General features: G+C 45.3%; 1 protein-coding gene across 1 annotated transcript; it reads left to right on the plus strand.

The window, feature by feature from the left end:
• Positions 1 to 2,359: 2,359 nt before the first annotated feature.
• LOC309531587 (acyl-CoA (8-3)-desaturase-like) lies at positions 2,360 to 22,928 on the plus strand. The gene is made up of 12 exons (XM_082221177.1): positions 2,360 to 2,719; positions 11,595 to 11,705; positions 11,988 to 12,185; positions 12,592 to 12,693; positions 13,677 to 13,805; positions 14,202 to 14,262; positions 15,321 to 15,397; positions 16,563 to 16,660; positions 17,898 to 17,994; positions 20,578 to 20,657; positions 21,773 to 21,898; positions 22,744 to 22,928. The coding sequence occupies exons 1-12, from the start codon at positions 2,492 to 2,494 to the stop codon at positions 22,793 to 22,795; spliced, it is 1,359 nt and encodes a 452-aa protein (XP_082077303.1). The 5' UTR covers positions 2,360 to 2,491; the 3' UTR covers positions 22,796 to 22,928.
• Positions 22,929 to 24,026: the final 1,098 nt, after the last annotated feature.

Genomic DNA, 24,026 nt, shown 5'->3' on the forward strand with positions numbered 1-24,026 from the left:
ATATACTGAAGATTGGAAATACTTGGATCCCTTGCATGGTCAGAGAAGCTGAAACATAGTGGAAGCATCTATGAGCCAGTAATGACTGGCATTCCTTCACCTCCTGAAAATCTTTGAAAGTTACTCATGCAAGTACAAAACAATGTGTGAAACACGTTTTTGCAGAAAAGTCAGGAGTCTGTGGTACCTTTGCTTGTAGCAAATGTCAAGGAACTAACATTTCATAGTATGGATGAAGATGATTGTGACAGCTACAGCAATGGTGCTATTAGACTGGAACATTGCTTTTCTTCTAGGAAAAAACAGTGCTGGTACTGTGTGCCCTTGTGTACCCCCAGAAAAAAACTAAATAGTTTGTTAAGAAGTTTAGTCTGTAAAACCATTCTTCTCACCTTCTGTCCAAATCAGAGAGGCAGTGGCACAAAGCATCTTCTGGATTGTCACCCATGAAAGCAAGCGGGAGCTGCAAGCAACAACCACCACCTTTTCAACTTGTCACTTACCCTCCTCCTTTAGGCCAGTGGTGGGGAATCTCCTGACTGTGAGCCTAATTAGACCTGTCAGACCTCCCCACTGGTCCAGCAAGCAGTGGCATGAGGTCAGTGGACTAGGGGGACTAGGCTAGTCCCCCAATGTTCCCCTGGCACCTCCTTCCCAAAGCCCGGGAAGCTTCTGCCCAGTGCAGTGCTCATGTGTGTGACATCATGTGTGCATTGGCCTCCCACCAATTGCCCTCTCAAGCTGGTTCCTCTGGCTGGCCCTAACTGTTCCCAGATGAAAAATTTCACTGCACGCCACTGCCAGCAAGGCCATTTCAGCCACACGAAACCCATCTGCCCCACACCTGATGTCAGGTGCGGGATAAGTAAGGGCATAGCAGTGCCGAAATGGGGGTGACAAGCCATTTGTAAGCACTGATGCTCAGCTGATTACTGGGGCTTCCATACAGAGTGCTGTACAAGCCCTATGTGAAACCTGGCCCATAAGAGAGCATGCAGTTCCATCTGCTTAATCTCTGGCTAGTGTGGCAATCAGTGTTCTTTCTACCCTGGCTAATCATGTGCCTTTGGGAAGCCCACAAGTAACACGAGCCTAGCAGCACTCTCCCAACAATCCAGGCAGTATATAGCCATTATGACAAGTGGCCATTGATTGTGTTGCACGCTACCCCAGACTCTGCGCAGTGCAAAACACCAGGGGCTCCAGCCACTTTTCTGAGGTTCAGTTTCCTCGGAATGAGGAACAGCAGAGACTTGGTGTGATACATGGTTTCTTTACACGTATGTACAACCTGAGCCAACGACGGAGAGGCTCACAGCATTAACACCCGCATAAGGTCTTGCTTCTCCCATAGCCACAGCCATGCTTCATTTCTATCAGACCTGCAACCTGCTTCTAGCTCTCACACACAACTCAGCTTTGCCCCTAACTACCAGCCAATTGGCGGGATGGGCTTGCAGCATTGGCCTGCCCCGCTCAGACCCACTTCCTATGTTACCTTAATATGGCCCATACTTAGGGGGCCACTACCAAGAAGCTGGCCTGGCGATTCCAGCTATGGAATCCTTGCTGGATTCAGGAATTAGAAGGGACTCAAGTATACATACAGCCTAACACCCACCCAGCCACCCAACTCACCATCGTCTTCTCCTCCTTCATGCAAGGCCCAGTGGCATCCTCTCACATGCTTCCTGCTCTGGCAGTGAGGAAGTGGGAGCAGAGGAGGTGGTCCTCTTGCTTACTTGCTGGGGAGCAGCAACCATCCCTGGTATCACCCCAAGAGCGGGAAAGTGAACAGCTAGACTTTAGCTTGACAGGGTGGTTTTTGTTAGGGATGGGAGGTTGTTGCGGGGGTGGGGTCAGGACTTTTGTTATTGGGGGAGCAGAACCAACGTGACCGGTCAATTAAGTATTTCTATTGTTTTATTTGATCTGTGGGGGGTTACGCCCAGGCACCCCATCCTGGGCCGGGGCAGAGGCCGCGGCTACCTCCTCTGGGCAAGGCTCTGGCCCAGAGCCGCTCGCGGCCATTAGCCGGCGGCACCCGAATGTGCATCTCGTCGCCCCCTCGATTGAGGCTGCGTTTTCATCGCCAGGGACAGGCAGGACTCGAGCCCGACTTCGCCTGGCAAAGAGAACCCAAGGCCGGACCTTCAGCGGCCGGAGTTCGCTGGCGTCTCCTCAAAAGCCGCGGCGGGACTCGCTCCAGGGCTGCAACCAGAAAGAAGGCGCGCCCGCGCACACCCCACGACTTGCAAACTGCGCCAAGCGCGAAAGTCTTCCGCTCCGCCACAAAACCGCCTCCGGGCTTGTTCGCTGCCAGCCAATAGACGGGTTCGGGGGGCATGTCCGACGGAGCAACCAGCCAATCGCACGTGGAGGAGGCCGGGCCGAGTGTTCCACCCTTACCGCCGCGGGAGAAGCGGTATGGCTGAGTTGCGCTTGGCGGCGCGGGCGGGAGGCTGCTGAGCAGGTGGCGTCGGAGAACGGGATGGCTCCGCAGCAGAAGTCCAGCGTGGTATTGGTCCCGCATCGGCCGCCCTCTTCGGCCACGCGGCTCTTCACCTGGGACGAAATCCAGGCCAACACCAAGCAAGGAGCCCCGGGGCGAGAGAATTGGCTGGTGGTCGGCAGGAAAGTGTACGACGTCCGCAGCTTCTGCCAGAGACACCCCGGGGGCTCCCGGATCCTCATGAGCCACTTTGGGGAGGACGTGACGGTGAGATGCGGGTTGGGGGTCGTGTGAAAAGTGTGAAGGAGGGGATGGGGACGAGATAACTAAGCTGTCCCGTGAAACTGCATGTCAGTCGGTCCCGCATTCCTCTGTTCTGCTGTAAATCCGGAGAGCCTCAGATTAAGGTCTGAGGGACATATGGTGAACGGGTGATAGTCCGTTCGTCGATAAATAACAGTATGGCATGGTAATCATTTAGGAGTCAATTCTCCTCGTTGGCAGTAAATTCCTTAGTCAAGGCACCGTAATTAAAAATTATCCCAGTTTTATGCTGAGGAGAAATCAGTGTTAAATCCTACTATGCATCCTTGTAACATAGAAGAACACAGATTATATATAATATATATATATCATTTTGAACTTTTAAAATGACTTCTCACCTGATGCAAAAGTTGCAAATACTGTGAGAATAATGTGAGGTCATAAGCATAAATTGTTGTAAATGCCTAGAATATTATTTTTATGAATAAATTGATAGGCTGCCAAAGCTGTACATTTTTCCTGAGGTTGATTGTATAATCGAAACATACTCCTGACCTCAAAGTCAACAGCTCTGTTGAACCAATGTTTCCCTCAAGAAGCAAAGATCATCTTAGTATCTCCCATTTTAGTCAAAGATTAAATATAAAATATGAATCTGTCTTTAAACTGCACTGTTTGCTTAAATCTGCCCACTAGTTGAGCAATTGAACAATCCACTATACTGTAATGTGAGAATTCTGTTTGGGAGTTGTCGTTTAGATCTAGGCATACTTGGTTTTCCGTTCTCCTATGAGGCTGCTTGGGCAATGATGTCTGCTGATATTCGCTACTGATGTGGATGAGGTTGGTTTAACAGGGAGCAGATGGCCCTCAGATTGCATTTTTATGAGGAGAGGATTGCTTGCCTGCAAGGCTGCTAAGATAAAGACATGGCAGACTGCCTATAAAGGAGGACTTTTGTGGCTCCATAATGAGTGGGGCCCTGGGCGTTGGCCAGTTTGCTTTTAATAAAGTCCACACTGCTTTCACCCTCCAGATGTGGTGGACTCCTAACTCCCATCAGCCTTATCCACCTTGGCTAGGGATGCGGAGCTGCAGCATCTGAACATCTGAAGTGCAACACATTCTATAGCATTTTAGGGCTAGAGGAAGCTCTTTTGCTCTGCTGAAAATGAGTCCTGGAATGATGCTGCAAATTGCAGTTGTGAGTCATGCATGTTGTTTCAAAGGACATGATCCTAGTGACCCTGGAGCAAGCTAACATGAAATTGGGTATTTTCTCTTTTCCTTGTCAAAAAACTAGAGTTCAGCAGCCTTGTAATTTACTCTTAATTTGTGGTTGGGTTGTGTCCAACAGGATCTAGAAATTCAACTTGAAGTAATCTCCCTGCATAAAGCACGCACCAAAGCTCCCTGCAGTGTTCACAAATTTTGCAAAACCAAAATAATGGACAAGTTCCTAACTTTCAACAACGCCCCCTAAACCAGCTGCCTTCCTCGCCCTCTCTAACAATAGGCTCCCACGTCACCATGCTTCACAGCAGGAGTGGCTGCTCAGCACTTAAAATGCTCTGCAAATTAATCCTGCCACAAGCACAATCCAGTTTGTTCTCTCCACCTCCCCCGTACCCCCGTGACTACCACATTCCAGAAATTATTTCAAGGAAGAATCCAAATGGTTCCTAATGCCAAAGTTTTCTCAAGCTACATCAGCCAGGTTTTGAGAACCACAGTCTTACTAGAAAGGTTTTTTTAAAGCCCAAACAACAACTTTGTATAGAATTGTTTTTTATTTATTTGCTTTAGTTCCAACCCCTGTCCCCGCCCCAAAATAATCTGTCGGTTAGTCAGGGCACGCACTGTCCTCCACCAAACCTGTGGAGGTATTTCCCAAGCCACTTCCAAAGTTTTTTCTTTTGTTGTGGCAAGCACTGACTTGTAAGAACTCATTTTTCTATAAGGAAGTGTGAGACTATCAAAGGCTGCATACACACCATACATTTAAAGCCCCCCCCCCAATCCTGGAAACAGTACTTTGTTCAGGGTACTAGGAATTGTAGCTCTGTGAGGGCCAAACTACAGTTTCCAGGATCCTTTGGGGTGGGGGAGTGCTTCAAATGTATGGTTTATAAGCTGCATTAAGCCTCTCGCAAAGGGCTTTCTCCCTTTCATTCCCTGCTACCTTCTGCTTTTTTCATTTCTGAATTTGGGTTTAAGGGGAATATGGGCATGGTTCCCATTGAAATTGATGGGATTTGAGTTCCACTAACTTAGGGATTCCAGCCAACCATATGCCTCCTCTGGAACAAACTACGGTATTTGGGTCTCCAAAATGTATTTTGGCTGGAAGAAGGGGATTTGGTGCAGGGTGTGTGTTGCATTTTAGGAAAAAGAAACAGTGAAACCATCAATAAAGAATTTAAAGAGAGGTGTGAGAAATGCCAGAAATATAACTTGTAGCATCTCTGTGCCCCTTCAGATGAAGTTGGACTCCAGCTCCCACCATCCTTCTCCGCTGGCTGTGCTGGCTGAGGGAAGCTGGAGTCCAACACCATCTTGAGTTTGATGCCCCCAGCCTGGAAACTTGAGGAAAGGGTTGCTACCAAAGAAACTTCAGGAAGAACATTTTGATGTTAAAGAGCTGCTCAACAGTGAAACGGACTCCATGGAAGGTGGTGGATTCTCCTTTTCTGGAGATTTTAAAGCAGAGGTTGGATGGCCATCTGCCAGGGATGCTTTAGCTGAGATTCCTGCATTGCAGGGGGCTGGACTAGATGACTCTCAGAGTCCTTTCCAAACTCTCCAATTCTGTGATTCTGTGTGGCCTGTTACAATCTGAGACCTACCAAGGAGGCCCTCTCAGTGATTCCATCTGTGCATCAGGCCCAGGTTGTGAAGACATGAAGATTATTGGGGGTTGCTCCTCAATTATGGGATCCCGTCCCACTTCAGGCATGCCAGAGTAAGCTTGAGCACCTTCTTTGAGTGTTGCAATAGCTACTTGTACCTTGGGGCTGGCTTGGGAGCACATGGTCTTGTCAAAAAAGAGGTTGTATTCCATATTATTATTTTTGCATTTTGGTACCCACTCCAAACTTTCAGGATGGGGTGGGCTATGAATCTGAGGCCCCATCTGCTGTATATAGTTAAAGCAGTATCACCACTATAAAAAAGTCATGGTTGCCCCCAAAGAATCCTGGGGACTGGGAGGGTGCTGGGAAATCTCTATTCCCCTCACAGAACTGCAATTACCAGGGTAGTTTAATAAGTGGTGTTTGTGTGTGAAGCACGCAAGCCTGAATCTTATGCTGGCTCATTCCTATAATAACTATTCAAGCCCTCTAAGTTGCCTAATGCGTTTAGACTACAAAATAGTCTTCATTAGATGTAATGATCACCTGCCTCCTGAAAAAGGAGTTTCTTTTCCTTTGAGGAAAAACACTTGCCCCAATCAACTATCCCCTCCCCCAGGACCTTTATGAACTTCACTTCTGTTTGTTGCTTTGAATATTGCTGTGGATCAGGAATCCACAGCAATATTCCCTTTTCAATACTGTAATTGCACCCTACATTAACCAGGGTGTTGCTTGAGGCAAAACAGTAAATGTTGCCACCGTCTCCTCTGCCACCGCAGCCTGATGAAACCGGAGGCACAGGTGCCTGGGGCCCTGGGTGCCTAAGCACCCACAAAATTTCTCACAAAGGGGCCATTCACCCACAGATTTCGGTGCCAGGGCCATGCACATTTCATGGCACCCATGGCCCCTGGCACCAACGGTTGCGGGGCCAAGTTGGCACTCCTGACTGGAGCAGCAGCCTCAGGAAGCCCTGGCATGCTGAAGCTGGCAGTGGAGAAAGAAGGAGGCTAGAGAGGAGCAGGCCCGCTCTTCCCAGGTGGCGCATAGGCGACATGCGCTGGATCTCCTGCCCCTCTCATCTGTCCCTAGTCTGCTACCTGAGGTGACTGCTAATGAACAGACTGGTTCTGAATCTGTACCTTCAGGGCTGCTGGTCAGGAGCAGAAGAATTATAGGCAATTCCTGCCAGGACATTCTCATTGTAGCCCACAATCCTCGAGTCCTGGGATATCTGGTGACACGAGGGGGCCGATCTGTGATGTTCCCAGGTGCTGTAAAAACAGCCCCTCTGACTTCCCACAGTCTGAGCAACTGGTTTCTGAGGGAGGCTGTGCCCTTGTTTTCTGCTTACCTGCCCCAGCCTGCCTTTGCCGATCTTGAAATGAAACGGTTTGAATGAAACGGAGCCAGTGAAAATCATATGTACAGTACATGAATTGCGGGGTGAGGGTGGCAATTATCTATGCATATTATTTCTTGATGTTCTGATTATCTCTGTTGATTAGAAATACATCTTCTGTGTCAGATAAGAAATCATAGTTTTTACACAAGCTTTTGAAACATCTTGCACACAGGTTCCCGTTTTTGATTCGCAAAGCAGAAAGAGAGGGGTACATTGCTCAAGTATTTCCCATGACCGCTGATGGAATAAGTGCTAGGAGTGAGCCCACTGTCACACACCTTTGACTATGTCTGCAAATCCTTTTGGCCCCCGCCCCACAACCTTTGATCATTTACCTTAATTAGAGGCAACGTGCTCTTGATGTATTTAATTGCTGCAGTGTCATAACTCACCATTACCATTACAAACCGAAAAATATGTAGGGATTTCCATTTAAACTCCAGCGGAATGCAGGGCGTTCAGGCAGGCGCTGCAGTTGAAACAAACCCTATGACTGTTTCCAGACTGATGGTTTCTGTCACTACCCTGTCATCTTTCTATGTCCCATCCACACAAGGAGGAAGTGTGACAGAACTGCTGTGGGTGGGGTCTTTTGAAGCTTGGCACACATTCACTATAACACTTGAGGTGGCTGCCATTTTATCACACCCATTAGTTTTAGAAAAAATCTTGTAATTATTACATAAGTCTCTCTCTCTCTCTGTGTGTGTGTGTAGAGCACTCAAGATTTATATCACCATAATGTTTATAGTATAGCACAAAATACGATAATAGTGTTATACTTTTATAACGCTATACTATAATCCTAATTTTTAAAAAATTCTGGTTACTGGTGTTTTAGCAACTTGGTTAATGGTGGTGATAAGAGACTTAAGATTTTATTTCCCCACCACCACCACCACCAAGGGAAAATAGAATAGAATGATGGTGTTGGAGCACTACAACTCTTTCATTAGTTTAAAAAGAACATATCCAGAAAATATTTTAATGATAATTAAAAGATATAAAAAATAGTGTCACAAATTGATGCTCACCACAAATGTTCTAATGAATGTGTGCTGAACTCTTTCCTGGTTCATTGCTATCCATGTCAAAACCTCCACATTTTTAAAAAGATGAAAGAATGGTGATAAAGGTGCCTTACACCTGTGGAGATTGCAGTGGTCTTCTGATGGAGACCAGCCATTCTGGTCTGAGAAAGATGGAAGAACTAAAGGGGAAATGTAGGGTGACAATGATTGGATTATTTTTTTTTTTACATTTTTAATATTTATATGCTGCTTTCCAATGTAAAGCCCAACATGGTGTCATGTCAATGTCCCATAAAAAGTAGCTGAAAGGATCAGGGCAAAATGCCTCCCAATGTCATTGTTGGAATTTTAGCCCATCTCTCTCTCTCTCTCTCTCTCCCTCTCTCTCTCTCTCTCTCTCTCCACACACACATACACACATAACTTTGCATTGCATTTCAGTAGTAACAGCATATAAAAGATGGTGATAACATACTAAAAGTGAACAGGAAAATGGAAAAAAGGAAGAAGAGAGTAAGGGAGAAAACCATATAAATAAAATTGAGCAAGTTTCCCATTCATAAAATTGTAGTTTTGGAAAGGACCCCCAAGGGTCATCTAGTCCAACCCCCTGCTATGTAGGAATCTCAGCTACAGCATCCATGGCAGTTGGCCATCCCACCTCTGCTTAGAAACCTCCAAGGAAGGAGAGTCCACCACCTTCCAAGGGAGTCAAGCATCTCTTCCCATCAGTAAGTTTAGTTGGAATCTCCTTTCTACTTGAATCCATTGCTTCAGTTCCTATTCTCCAGAGCAAGAGAAAACAAGCTTGCTTCATCTTCAATGCAACAGCCCTTTAGATATTTGAAGGGGGCTGTCATTTCTCCTCTCAGACTCCTCTTCTTCCGGCTAAACATACCCAACTCCCTCAACCATTCCTCATAAGGCTTGGTTTCCAGACCCTTGATCATCATGGTTGCCCTCCTCTGCACACAATTGTCATCATCACCATCACAGCATCCTTTTCTAATTTACTTGCCTATGAATTGCAGAGGAGGCGAGATTTATAATGCCTCTACTAATTTGCCCCTTTCATAAACTAAGGATTGAGTTGAAAGCACATGTAGGGACATGATCAGACTGGGGAAATGCTCGTTCATGTCCAATGACTAATTTCCCATTACACAAATGGGATCGTGTTAATCCCATTTCGAAGAACTAATCCTGTGTTGCTTCTTGGTAATCACAGCATCCTTTTATAAGCGCTCACAGACCGACCATTTAATTATATGTTCAAGGACCTTCCCTCCTATCGCTGTCAAACTCAGTGGTTTTCTCTGGGTCTTCTCTCCCTGCTCCCCTGCCTTTTGAAGATGGGGAATAATATTTGCCTGCCTTCAGTCAGCAGGGACTTCTGATAATTCTGAAAGATTATAGACAGAGGCTCCGGGATTGCATCCACAAGCTCCTTTAGTACCCTTGCATGCAGCTCATCAGGCCCTGGGGATTTGAATTCATTTAAAGTAGCCCAGAGTTCTCTTTTCCTATCTTGAGCTGCAGCTCCATCCTTTTATAATTTATTTTGTTATTAGCAGGTTGGGCACTGCTTTACTTTTGGGTAAAGACAGAGGCAAAGTAGATGTTGAGCATTTCTGCCTTCTCTCTGTCACTCAATAGGATTTCTCCGTGCAAAAGACCTGCTACTTGCTTGTTCTTCCTCGTGTTTCAAACATAGCCAAATAAAGCTCTAAAAATTAATTTTAATCTCTTTTGTAAGCCTGAGCTCATTCTGTGCTTTAACCCACCCGACTCAAAGTAAAGCAGTAAACATCCTGATCTCAGCAGTTTCAATAAACATGGAATATACATGGAAACAAGAGTATAGGCAGCATAGGACAGTCAGGTGTAATTCCCAATGTCTCTGTCTCATGATTTCAGCCATTTACTTTTGAGCTAATTAATAGATATCAGCGTTTCTACTGTTCCTCCCAGTCCAAATTTTTAATATATTTCTCAATGTTTCCTATCTATTCGTCCCTTCATTTTTTTCACTATCTTTATTTGAAGAACAGGTTCCCTGCCCAGCCATACATTTGCGGTATCTCCAGACTGCCCTATTCCTTCCCATGAGTTCAACTCTAGTTCTTTTAGCGTCTCTTTCGCCTGCTCATATTTGTAGATGCTCATTAACTGCATTCAAATGATAGGTTCATGCATACCTTGCCTGATAGCTGTCATCGTTCACAAGTTTTGCAATGAATTGCTAGCCCCAAAGGGAATTATTCACCTGAAACACCCACCTTGAAGCTGCATCTTCATCTTTTTTTGGGGGGGGGGGTTTGATTGTGGAGAAGTAGAAATCCCTGCTTTGCCCCTCCCAGTTTTTCACACCTGCGTAACGACAGAACTTGAAATGCACTGTGACAAAATCCTTTTGCACAACAAGATGTTTACTGATATTTCGAAATGATGGAGCCTTCAATAAAAGCAAACGGTAACCTAGAGCTATTTATACATGCTATTGCGCATGAAACTCAACTGTGCAATCCTATGCCTGTCTATTCAGAGGTTAGTTCTCATAGGGTGGAGTGCTTTCCCTTGGGAGGCCTGCGCTGCACCCAGCTTCTTACTACTTTGCCGCCAGGCAAATACATTTTTGTTTTCCTGGGCATTTGGGCAACAGCCAGTGATATTGTATTGTATTGTTAAATCCATTTTATTTAGTACAATTTATTAAAAGTAATTGCACATTTGTTTTGTACAGTTACTTTATATTGTTTAATGTGTGTAAATTGCATCAGGATTTTTAGTGGGAAGCAATCTGTAAGTGCTGGCCCATTAGAGCAGCTAGTGCACTGGCCTACCAGTCTAAGTCTGCCCCCAGTCAGTTGCCTCCTGCCTGCCTTTCTTTCCTGCAGCTGGTCCAGGTTTGTCAACTTCCTCCTCCTCCATTTCTGTTGTCCTTGTAGAACTCTGCAGGGAAAAGAATGGGAGCAAAGCTAGAATGAGTTGGCTCTGCTGAGCCAAATGGACTAAGGATCTCATAGAATTCATAGAACCATAGAGTTGGAAGGGACCCTCAGGATCATCTAGTCCAACCCCCTGCAATGCAGGAATATACAGTTTTTCCATTGGGGATCGAACCTGCAACCTTGGTGTTACCAGCACCATGTTCTAACCAACTGAATCAGACCATCAGTGTAAGAGAGCTTCCTTTGTTCTAATATTTTTACTTCTGTCAACTTTCCGCTGTTTCATGATTGCGTCTCCTTTTCATAGAATCACATTGTCTGTGTGTGTATGTGTGTCTGTGTCTTGTAGGCTCGTGTAGTCCAACTCCCTGCTAAGTGCAGGACTTCCAGAGCTAGGGCATCCTCAACAGACGGTTGAGGATGAGCTCAATACACACCACCCATCTGCCAGTTATCCTACAAACTCCTCATCTGTTGTTTTACTTTTGATAAACCCGCACATTCCTTTAAGAGGAACATTGCCAGAGAAGTTGGGAGGCTGGTAGCAGCACCGGGGAGCAGGGCACACAGTGGCCTCACTCAATATTTCCTGGTATTGGTTTTTCCTTCCCTTCTTTCCCCCCTGTGGACTTGTAGGATGCCTTTGAAGCGTTCCATGTTGACAAGTCATTGGTGAAGAAGTATTTGAACCCGCTGCTGATTGGGGAGTTGGCGCCAGATCAATCCAGTTTGGGACCCAGCAAAAATGTAAGTCTCTCCTAACCCCTGGATGTGAGATGTGAACCCAAGAAGAAGTAAGCTTTCCCTCCGTTCATGTTACGTGCATTCTGGAGTGCTTAAAGGAGGATGCCACGCGCTGGTCTGAACCTGTAAATGGTGGCAACGGGCTGATAGAAGGGGAGAAGCCCTGAGCAGAATTAGACATTAAAACTCTGGTCACACCCTCCCCTTGCTGCTCCTAAGGGCACAGGCTACTCCAACAATTCCTAGAGTAGAGGCAGCTGTCATTTTTAAATTTCTTCTACACAGGAATCACTCATCATGGACTTCCGTGAGCTGCGCACCACTATAGAGAAGATGGGACTCCTGAAGCCCAACACTTACTTTTTCATGGCGGTGTTCCTTCACATCCTGCTCTTGGAGGCTGCGTCCTGGCTCAACTTCTTGTATTTTGGAACCTCTTTACTGCCCTTCACTGTCTCTGTGGCACTTTGCACAATGTCCCACGTAAGTTGTCTTGCTCCATGAATAAAGCCAAAGGCTGGCCTTCTGTTCTAAGCACCTGAAACCAGCGTCCTTGGTCATCTTCTACTACCCTGGTGAAGCCAGTGCTCATTCTGGAGGTCATCTTTAACACTGGGATTTTTGTCGCTCCCAGCGTTAATGGGTGCAATGCCAGTCCTTTGCAGTGAGACGTTTGCTTATCCTCGGCGATTTATGAGTTGTATGGGTATTATTCAGAAATTCATGCCTGCATTTACCCAAGTAGTATGCATGGCACACAGATTACTCTAGAGCTGCCACATGCAATGACATGATGGCTTCTTTTGAATTAAATGATGCAGAAGGGACCCCAAAAGCCATTCAAATGATAGGCAGGCCATTGTTCTAAGCAGTCTCCTTTGCCTTCCAGATCCAGGCTTCATGGTTCCAACATGATTTGGGGCACCTTTCCGTCTTCCAGAAGCCCAGGTGGAACCACCTGCTTCACAAATTTGTGATGTGCCATCTTCTTGTAAGTGCTTGTTTTTGGAAACTTTTATTTTTTGAGAGGGGTGGGAAGGGTAAGAAATTTGGATTGATGATCTGGAAATCAAGCTACCATATTTTTGGACAATGTGCATAATACATTAAAAGGTGGGGGGGGGGAATGTTCTAGTTCTTTGTGGATTTTTGTTCCCAAAAGCCTTCCCACAACCCTCCCATTGCATGGTGGGTGCATATATACTACAAACAAACCAGTTTTATACCAGGGGAACTGTCTTGGCTTCCCCTAAAACAGAGATGGGGAACTTTTGGCCTTCAGCTGTTACTGGGCTACCACTGCCCCCTTCCCTGACCATTGGCTGTGCTGGCTGGAGCTCAGGGGAGTTGCAGTTCCAACAGCATCCAAAGGGCCACACGTTTCTCACCACTCTATAAATGAACCCTGTGTGCTGTAGCAAAGGGGCCTAGAATCCTCTTATTAGTCTCCCTGCTCCCCTCGACAGGACCAGAGTTCCTAGCACTTCCTACGAAGAGGGACTGACTCTTAATGTGGCATAAATCTGAGCTAGGCGACTGGAGCACTTTCAGAGACCTTCCAATCCTGGAAAACAGGTCCCAGGGCTCTGGACTCACAGCTGTGCATTGTGAGCACCAGACTCATGCAGAGTATAAATAACGCGGGAGCTAGCTGTGAAGTATAACTCCTTTTATTTCTAATAGCTACTACAAACTAAGGAACTACTGGCTTGCATGAGTGTTACATCTCCCACTCAGCCATCTAGTCACTACATAGATAAGACTCTCTTCACACAGAGTCAGGCAGTCAGGCAGGAGCGGAAGAGTAGAAGAGCAGTTTCTGCCCCCTCCTTTCTCAAAACATCAGATCAGGAGATTCTTGCAATGGGAGGGGGATGAAAATATCAACAAAATCTGCAGTGTAGTGATCTCCTTGGTTTTTTACCTTTAGCTGTGCTGTAGAATTGACTTCTTCTCTGACCTTCCTTTCAACAGGGAGCATCAGCCAACTGGTGGACTCTCCTGCACTCACAACATCACGCAAAACCCAATTGCCACAGCAAGGACCCGGACATCGACATGCACCCTGCCTTGTTTGCTTTGGGGAAGACCCTCTCTGTGGAGGCAAGTTTCATGTTGCTCTCATGCCCTTCAGAAAACAGCGAATGCTGTATGTGTGGTCGCCAGATTTCTACCTTAAAAAAACCCACACCAACAAATAATACATGCCACTTAATATTTTGGGGTGGGGTTGGGAATCCAGGGAACTAAATTTATGTTGACTGGCAAGAAGTCTATGTAATAATGATATGGTTGCATTCAGGGAAGTGGCAAGGTGCTTGTATGGCCGGGATGGGGAACTTGTGGCCATTCCCATGTTGTTGGACTCCAGCTCTCATCAGCCCCAGTCAATATGGCCAATGGCAATGAAAATTACAGGACGGCAACATACGAGGAGTTGCAGGCTCCCCCTTCTGTAGGGCCATTTTTATCAAAATGTGACCTGATTTGCTTTCACAGCTTGGGGTAAAGAAGACAAAGTATATGCCTTACAACCACCAGCACAAGTACTTCTCCTTCAGTAAGTGTTGCTGTTGTTGTTTGAATTTATATACCACCCTATACCCACCAGTCTCAGGGCGGTTCATAGAAAAGATCACAATATATAAAATAAAAATAAAAACAATAACCCAATAACACCCCCCCCTAAAGAGCCACATTTTAAAAGGGTATCGGGATGTCAATCAGGTCAACCAAAGGCCTGGTTAAAAAGTAATGTTTTTGCCTGGCGCCTAAAGGTGTAAAATGAAGGTGCCAGGTGAACTTCCCTGGGGAGAGCATTCCACAGACAGGGGGCCACTGCAGAGAAGGCCCGTTCTTGTGTTGCCACCCTCCGGACCTCTCGAGGAGGAGGCAAACGAAGGAGGGTCCAAGTAGTTTCACATGGAAGTATGACTAACTTCCTGCAATGCCATGGGAGTTAGTGAAGTCCGTTGGCTTACGGTGAATTATTATGGTACCATCGTAGTCATGGGCCCATGATAGTGTGTAGCAGCTACATCTGCAAAAACCCTGTGCCCAGCAGGTGGACAGTGCCGTGCACCTCTGTTCTTCTTGACCCGTCACTCCACAGCATGCTCATATTCCCTGTTGATAGAAGTTCCTGCCAGAGCAGTGTTTCACCCCTGTAATGTGTATTTGCATGCCATACCTGGACCCTAACACCTTGTAGGCCACCATTATGCTACAGTGGAGCTTGGAAACACAGGACAGACTGTAGGGGAATCCCTGTGCCAGAGCAAGGGAATGAGTTCGTCTTCCCAGTTAATGGGATCATATGGTTGGATCCAGACTAAATTAACAGTGGTTTAGTTCCATTCAAATCAGTGGAACAAGTTAGTATTGACTAAGTTTAAGCCCCTTTGACCTCTGTGGGAACAGTCAGTCCAGATCCAGCCCGCAGTCCATAATATCCTGTACCCTGTTGCTTTTAACTGTAGTAAAACATAAGGCATTCTTCAGTAGCCCCACCTAAATTATTGGCTTGCACCATCTTCTTCCCAGTACATCTGGTTTATTTTACACATTCTGTATTTTAATTATGTGGCTAAGGCATCTTTCTTTTGCGGTCTTCATCAGCATTGCCTCCACTGTTGTTCCCTACCTTCTTCCAATATCACACCTTCTACATTGCTTTCAAGAAGAATTACTGGGTGGTAAGTATTGCATTATCTGAGTTACTGATGAAGCAACAGAAGAGCCCTCACTCCTATTCCTGGCTGGCTGTCTTCTTGGGTGTTCTGAGGCATTTTGTGTTTTAATATTTTGTTGGTAGCCACTCAGAATGGCTGGAGCATCCCAGTCAGATGAGCAGCATATAAATAAAAAAATATTATTACCATTATCTCTCAAATTATAGAGCAATCACTAATGCTAGATCCAGTCTTGGCCTTGCTTTCAATAGAAAGGAATACAAATCCCAGAGTATCTTATAAGACACTGGTCTTTCTGTTACTAACAATGTCAAGAAAGCCAATAGTTAGCCAATGGAAATCTTGCTCACATCCTTCAGTTGATTATTGGTATGGTAGACTGTGGGGTCTAGCTCTCTCTGTGCATCTCACATTTCAAAGAAAAGTAAGTAGAGGAGAATCTAAATAAGATCATTTTTATGCTATTTGGTCTATACAGTGGTCCCTTGGGTTATAGATGCTTCAGGTTACAGACTCTGCTAACCCAGAAATAGTACCTTGGGTTAAGAACTTTGCTTCAGGATGAGAACTGTGGCGGTTGGAGGCCCCATTAGCTAAAGTGGTACCTCAGGTTAAGAACAGTTTCAGGTTAAGAACGGACCTCCAGAACAAATTAAGTTCTTAACCCCAGGTACCACTGTACTTTTGACAATAGACCCTGTCTATATATACTGTATAGACAATAGACTGCCAATAATTCAATTAAGTTTGTGGGGAGGATATATTTTAGAAGATTGGGATAAAGAGATATCCCAATGCCTTGGATTGTGATTATAAAAGGATACATTGCATGAATTATCTTCCCTTTCCTTCCCCTCCATTCTATCTATTCTCATTCTCCTTTGTTTTCTTTTTGTATCAGTATTTTTTATGTTTGTATTTCATCTATATTTATCTTTATTTTAAAAATCGATAAAGTTTCTTTAAACAAAAAAAAAAGCAGTTTCTGCTCAACATTGGTTAAATGACATTATGTTCTGTTAGCTTGAGTACTTCAATCACAGTCTTGTTTCAACCACAAGGCCTATCAGCAAAACTTTCTGTTGCACCTCTGGGGTAAAGGATCGTAGGGGACAATAACAATGTGAACTAAGCTTTCTCCATTCTGACAGCTTCTTCCTTTTGTTAGGATATTGCCTGCATGCTGAGCTTCTTCATCCGATTCTTCATCGTCTATGGGTGTTTTCTAGAAATAAAGAGTCTTCTTATATTCTTCTTCTTGGTCAGGTATTGTACAGCACAAAACCCCTCCCAATTCAACTAAATTTACTCAAAGCTGCCTTAGTGAAAACAATGGGACTTGAGCTTGCGTTGCTGACTTATCCTTTTAGTTGAATTGGACTTCACCATGACCAACTTCAGCTGGCTTGGTTGGCCATCTATATTTCTGTGGTGGAAAGCCCCAAAATTCAACCCTTTGTGGACTTCAGTCCTACAAGAAGTCTGCAAAATAGGTATTAGAAGCATCCCCAGAACTGGTGTTGGAGAAATTCAAAAAGAGGTTCCTAGACAGGAGGTATCCTTCCCAGGCACCCAGGATAAGGATGCAGGCTCCAAGTGAAAAGATAGGCCTTTATTGAAATACAAATGTGCACAGGATGCTCCTTATTTTTGAAGCTGTCCCTTTGTGCACTGAGGCCACATGGCAAGCCAAACAAACATATGACACACACACCGCAGCCCTTTTGTTTTGTATACAGGCAACTCCTAATTTATGTTCCAAGGCACCGTGGGTTTAAGTGAAATCGCATATATTTGAAACACCATTGAAAAAGCCTGCAAACGCCTTGTTTTATTGAATACTATGTTTCCTATCTGGTCCTTTGATTAAAATGAATTTTCAAAGTTGGCTGTAAGTTACTGTAATTTTCTAAAAGAAATGGCTTTCTCTTGGCATATTACAAGTAAAAAGTTAAACACTGAGACTCTGAGAGAGCTTAGTAAGCTCAGCCCAACATTTAAAATAGCCAAGGACGCCAGCAGGGCTGATTGGATTCCATTCCTCTGGTGGTGAACCCTTTTCTGTGTCTGCCTGTGCCTTACGGGGGTTATTTTGGAGGGCGGGGTCAGGAAGTTCTGCATGCAATGTTTTCTGCTGACTTGCTCACATTATCTGCTGAAGATTGTCTTTCCTAAAAATGATAGAATGGGAAGAGAGTTCAGAGCTGCGTTGCAATTATGAGTTGAGCAGAGATGGGAAAGGTTTGCTTGCTGCTCTGGGACCGTCTATTCACTTTTAGTTTTTTCTGCTTGTGGCTTTATAAATAAAATAATGTGAAAGCCACCTTTTCAGTTCAGTTTGAAAACACAGAAAAATGAGTGTGATGTTTTCAGGGAGTCAGATTTTTTTGCAAGACACCAGATTTCACACAAGGCTTTTTTTTAAAAAAAAAGCATTTTCCCAATATGATTGTATTAGTGAATTTCGCTTTCTACTGTATTACTACTCTATTTCCCAATGCAGGATGTTGGAAAGCTCCTGGTTTGTCTGGGTCTCCCAAATGAATCACATACCCATGACTATAGATTATGACAAGAACTTGGACTGGGTGTCCATCCAGGTAATTTATTTTTTTTACTCTAGCAACTGTATGGCTATACATGGGACTGCTCTATATCCTCTCAAAAGATCATTCTGGGTTCTAATTCAAGTTGACCAAGATGCTGCCCTGGATGTTTATCAGGAAACTGGAGGAAAAGCAAACATGATGCTGCTGGACTGTCATTAGCACTGTCCATGCTGGCTAAGGCTCATGGGAGTTGTAGTTCAACAACATCTGGTGGGGTCACAAGTTCCCCACTGCTGCTTTAGTGGACTCAACTAGACTAGGGAATCATGGGAGCTGGAGATGCAGCAAAGATGCAGTTCTTTCAGTGAGTAGACTGGGGCGGTAAAGAAGCAGGAGAGAGCAACAAGGAGTTAGTATGAGCAAGTTGATTCTGGGGATGGGGAATCTGTGGTCCTTCCAGATGTCACCAGATTCTGGGCAGATTCACATCATACATTTAAAGCACATCCAATGCACATTTAAAACCCATGACTTCCTCCAAAGTATCCTGGGAACTGTAATCCTTCCTCCTTAATGACAACCTTAGTAAATTGCAGTTCTCATGAGTCTTTGGATGATGCTATATGCCTTGGGTGGGCTTTAAATGTATGGTGTGGGCCAGCCCTCCAACTCCTACCAGCCTTAGCCTTCTTGGCCACCGGTCAGGAATGATGTTAGTTGTAGTCCAGCAACATCTGGAGGGGTTACAGGTTCCCCATCTCTGGGCTTAGAGTATGGTTTAGGGGCAGAGGGGAGGCAGAAAGAACCCTGCAAGTATTTAAGAAGCAAGCAGAAGGAAACAAAGAGCGTGGAGAGTAGCTGGTAGCAAGAGGGACCAGAAACATGCCCTTGAGAGTATGAGGAACATCTAGAGAAGATGTTCAAGAAGGAGAGGGGGTCATGTTGCAACTTGCCGCTTTATTTACCTGTTGTTGACTGAGGTCCTTCCTCTTTCCTCTGTGATAGGAAGTTCCCATGTGTCCCGGACCTCTGGGGCTCTTTTGCTGGGAGAGGAAAGAACTCAAGCAGTGGTCAAACTGATGAATTTTGTTTTTTAAAGTATTTTTATTTTATTTATTAAATTTCTATACCACCTTTCACCCAAGAATCACAGAGCAGCTTACAATAGAAAAACACAGATACATAACATAAAAATCATTGTTGATTGTGCTGTAACAATCAAATAAGCCTTTTTTTAATAAGGGGAGGGGGACAATGTATTAGGTTGACAAAGAGAAAAATGGCTTTTCATTCCCCCCCTCCCTGTAGAATTAGGACCCAGCTGTAGTCCTGTTTGTTTTAAAAAGTAATCCAACCTTTCCACTGCTCACTTCAGCAAATGCTGGCGTTGCAACACTCACAAACACATTTGTGTCATTGTGTTCTTATTATCAGTATTCTGTCGTCATTTGACAAGCACCCAAAATGAGAGGGTGAGCCTTCTTGGGACCAGAGCGGGGCATCTCCTTGCTCCTGCTAGGACTGGAGTGAAAGCTGCCAAAAAGAATCAAGTGAAACGAGACAACCCCACCTTCTTTGCTCCTCACAATCAGTCTTGGAATCCCAACAAGCTTCAGAGAGGAGCATCACTAAATTTCCCACTGTCCATAACAGTTGCCCACCACAGTATCAGTGTAGCAGCAGCAGTTCTCCTCAGTAACCCAGAAGGGCTAATGAAGCCGACCGCCACAGCATCCCTTCCCTTCTGAAGAACAGTCTCTAGTTGGGTCTGAGGGTTGTAACAGTGAAAAGTGGGGAATGGGCAACATGGCAGACATGGGACCCACTGTAGGCTCTTTGGTAACGTGAGGATTGTGGTGCTGACATCTAGTCTGCTTTGCTAACTATGGGAGGGATTTAGTAGTAACTTAGGGTTGAATCCAACAAGGTCGTTGCGCAAGCAAAACTTCTGCTCACATGTAATGTGTATGGGTTGCTCGTGCGTAAGTTGCCGCCTCTCCAGGCTTTGTTGCCTTGCTAAACCTTTCAGTCTGGGCAGCCCTTCACTTCGTGGCTGCCTCAGTCGCTAGCAGAATCCGTCAGTGGGCGTTTCTTAAATCTTTTCCAACATAAAAGTTGTTTGACACCCAGTCTCCTCCTACTCTCTCTGCGCAGAAGTCTTCTGCGCAGGGTGGGCGTGGGTAGCGGAGGACCCGTGCTCTCCCCGCTGGTGTCCGGTGAAGAGTCCTGGAGCCCTCTCGCCGATTCCCCCATCAGCCCCTCTATATCCCTGGTGTTGCGCTGATTTGCTTCCCCATCTGCGGAGCTGCCTCTCTCCCTGCTGGGCCCTTCTCCAGCATCATTTGAGAGCCTTCCCTCCGCCTCTAGCTCCGATGTCAGTTCCCTGACATCACACAACAGCATTTCCCTGCCCCTTTCTCCCTCTGTACCCCACTGCCAAATCTGCTCTGGAGGTTTGAGGGGGAACTCGGGGTGCATTGGGAGGGATGTGGTGGGGGGAGAGAAAGTTCTTGTGCATTGAGTTCAAGTTCTTCTACTTGCACAATGACTTGGCTGAATGCAACCCATAGCCACCATACCAGGAGAGAGAGAAAGCTGTCAAGTGCTTCAACATCCACCCACTTGTTATTTCAGCTCCAGGCAACATGTAACGTTGATCATTCCTGGTTCAACGACTGGTTTACTGGGCACTTGAATTTCCAGATTGAACACCAGTAAGTATGGACCAGTAAGTGAAAAAGATCTAGGAGTCTTGGTTGACCACAAACTTGACATGAGCCAACAGTGTGACGCGGCAGCTTAAAAAGCCAATGCAATTCTGGGCTGCATCAATAGTATAGCATCTAGATCAAGGGAAGTAATAGTGCCACTGTATTCTGCTCTGGTCAGACCACACCTGGAGTACTGTGTCCAGTTCTGGGCACCACAGTTCAAGAAGGACACTGACAAACTGGAACGTGTCCAGAGGAGGGCAACCAAAATGGTCAAAGGCCTGGAAACGATGCCTTATGAGGAACGGCTAAGGGAGCTGGGCATGTTTAGCCTGGAGAAGAGGAGGTTAAGGGGTGATATGATAGCCATGTTCAAATATATAAAAGGATGTCACATAGAGGAGGGAGAAAGGTTGTTTTCTGCTGCTCCAGAGAAGCGGACACGGAGCAATGGATCCAAACTACAAGAAAGAAGATTCCACCTAAACATTAGGAAGAACTTCCTGACAGTAAGAGCTGTTCAACAGTGGAATTTGCTGCCAAGGAGTGTGGTGGAGTCTCCTACTTTGGAGGTCTTTAAGCAGAGGCTTGACAACCATATGTCAGGAGTGCTCTGATGGTGTTTCCTGCTTGGCAGGGGGTTGGATTCGATGGCCCTTGTGGTCTCTTCCAACTCTATGATTCTATGACTGCAAAGAAGTGCTTTCTCTGGGTTGTATGTAGGTGAGTGGAACCCTGCTCACACAATGGGGCTTTTCTGGCTCTTACCCTACTTCCCCTTGAAAAGCAACTCCCTAGGGATGCAGGACTCTCTGGAATAGTGTGAATCAGGACGTGGTGGGAGAGGCTACACTGGGAAAGGGAACACAAGAGAATCAGCACGTTGCCTTGTGCAAGTAGACATGCTGAGCCAGTTGTGTGAAACTTCTTTGGATCCAAGCCAACACATCCTAGGAATGCTTTTCATGCTGTGTGATTCTCTGTAGGAAGAACAAACGTCCAGTATGTGAAGCAATTTTTCTATTATTCGGTTTTCTGGATGACTGCCTTGTCTATGATTTTTACACAAATGTGATTAGCAGAACTTGAGGCAGAATTGTTTTGGTTTCCCCCGCCAGTCTCTTCCCTACGATGCCCCGGCACAACTACTGGAAGGTGGTCCCTCTGGTGAAGTCTCTGTGTGCCAAGCATGGCATTGAATACAAGTGCAAGCCCCTGCTGACAGCCTTTGCAGATATTTTACGGTATGTATCAAAGGAGAAATGTGGCATAAAGATACAGATGTGCAGTGGGAAGATAAGGCAGCTTACTCTCATTTCCTGCAGGGGTGGATAAACCAGTGGCATGATCAGACCCGCCAAGCAGCTTTGAGCATCCCACTGCTCCCATTAAATTTTACTGGCACTGCTTTTGCAGATATTTTGCCAAGCCACTGCTCTCGAGTCAGATGGAGAATTCTGTAATGCTTCCAGAATGCTCCAGTCTGCTCCAGTGTCTCCCAAGGTCTGGCAAAACACAGGGGCACCCATTTCTGTTTCTGCAGCACCCTCAGTGGTAGAGGGCTGCCTCCCCTCACAGAAGACACAACTGGTAGCAATTGGCAGGGGCTGGCCAGCAGCCACTGCACAAACTGCTCAACTGTTTTAAAGGAAAAGGTGCATTTCCAGAAATAACACAACAAAGAATGACTTGGAAGCATCATTTTCAGTGTTTCAGCAGCCTTTTCCCAGCCTTCCTGAATCAGTCGTTTCTGCAACATTTAATTCTGGTTGCTTTCATGGTTTCCCTCAGGTATTTTTTTAAATACAGGGTGATTTGTAAATTTTGAAATTAAAATAAGTAGCCGCCACACCCCCTTTCACCATTCTTGCAGCTGGCTTGTGGCTGGCTCATGGCCAGTTGGGGAATTGCATACAGCTTTAGTGGCAAAAAAAGGTTGACTACTGCTGAGCTATAGATTTCTGCTTTCTTGATCTTTACCCAGATTCCTGCCTCTCTATTTAACTTGATTGTATCTCTGGCATCTTACCCTTTCTTTTCCACAACACTTAATTAGTTTTCTCCCACCCCACCCTTTCTCTCACTGCAGTTCCCTGAAGGATTCTGGAGAGCTCTGGTTGGATGCCTATTTGCATAAATAAGTACTGGCTTTACAGAAAACAGATTCATTCACGATGTCTCCACAGATGCCTTGGACCAGCAGATTGCCTTGAACGTTTTTCCAACTCCCAGTGTTTCATTGTTTCCTATTTATAATAAAATTTATGTCTGATACCATGCTTTCCCTATTTTGTACATCTCCCTTTGAACCTGGAAGTAAAAGTTGTTAACAGAGGTCCCAAATGAGCTGCCATACAGTGAAAGGAAGAAAGGGTGGGGGTATATGCATCTGAAGGAAAAGACTGTGCACTCTTCTAAAGGGCTTCTTTTCTCTGAATGATTTGAGATGTCATGTGCTGATTCTCTGAAGACCCAATCCAGATAAAAATTCTGTATGCTTAAGCCCATTATCACCAGTCATGTGCCATTTACCTGAATGAGTAGGTAGCTCCTGGTTCAAAAAACGTTCTGCACCTCTGCTGTAAGGTTTATGCATTTTTTCAATACCTGGTTTACACAATAGGAAGCCTACTACACACCAATTACCTAAACTGGATTATGGACCATGTATGTGTTTCTAGTGCACTGGAGAGGTGGGCTCAGTGTCCCTTTCTTGATATTGCATAATGAACAACTACCAGGCCACAAAGTTTGGCTTATCCCCTTGAGAATGTTGATGTATTGTTGGTTGTTTTTACATATAAAGATCCCAGGTTCATTTCTTGGCATCGCCAGGTACAGTTGGGCATGTCCTATCTAGAAAACCTGGAGCTGCTGCCACTCCATGTAAACAGTACAGCGCTAGATGGACCAGGGGTCTAACTCAGTATAAAACAGCTTCCTATGTTGTTTCTATCACTTACAATGAGGGTGATTTGCAGAAACTACATATGGGTATAGGTCATATTTCCTTCTTTTCATGATAATCATGCATATGTGAGCTATGAAGGCATGAACTAATTTTTAATCAAACCCATCAGCTAGCTGTTAAAGCAAAAAGGTCCATGTACTATAGTAACACCTGAAGTAGACAGATATTCTGGATTATCATTCCCATTATCTCTGCCTGTTGAATTGGGGCTGATGGGAGTTGTGGTCCAAAGTTTATGGGAGGTACTAAGTCTTAAGGCAGGCATAGGCAAACTCCGGGCCTCCAGATGTTTGGGACTACAATTCCCATCACCCCTAGCTAACAGGACCAGTGGTCAGGGATGATGGGAATTGTAGTCCCAAACATCTTGAGGCCCGGAGTTTGCCTGTGCCTGTCTTAAG

Source organism: Podarcis vaucheri, assembly GCF_965113315.1.
Source record: "Podarcis vaucheri genome assembly, chromosome: 1".
NCBI lineage: Eukaryota > Metazoa > Chordata > Lepidosauria > Squamata > Lacertidae > Podarcis > Podarcis vaucheri.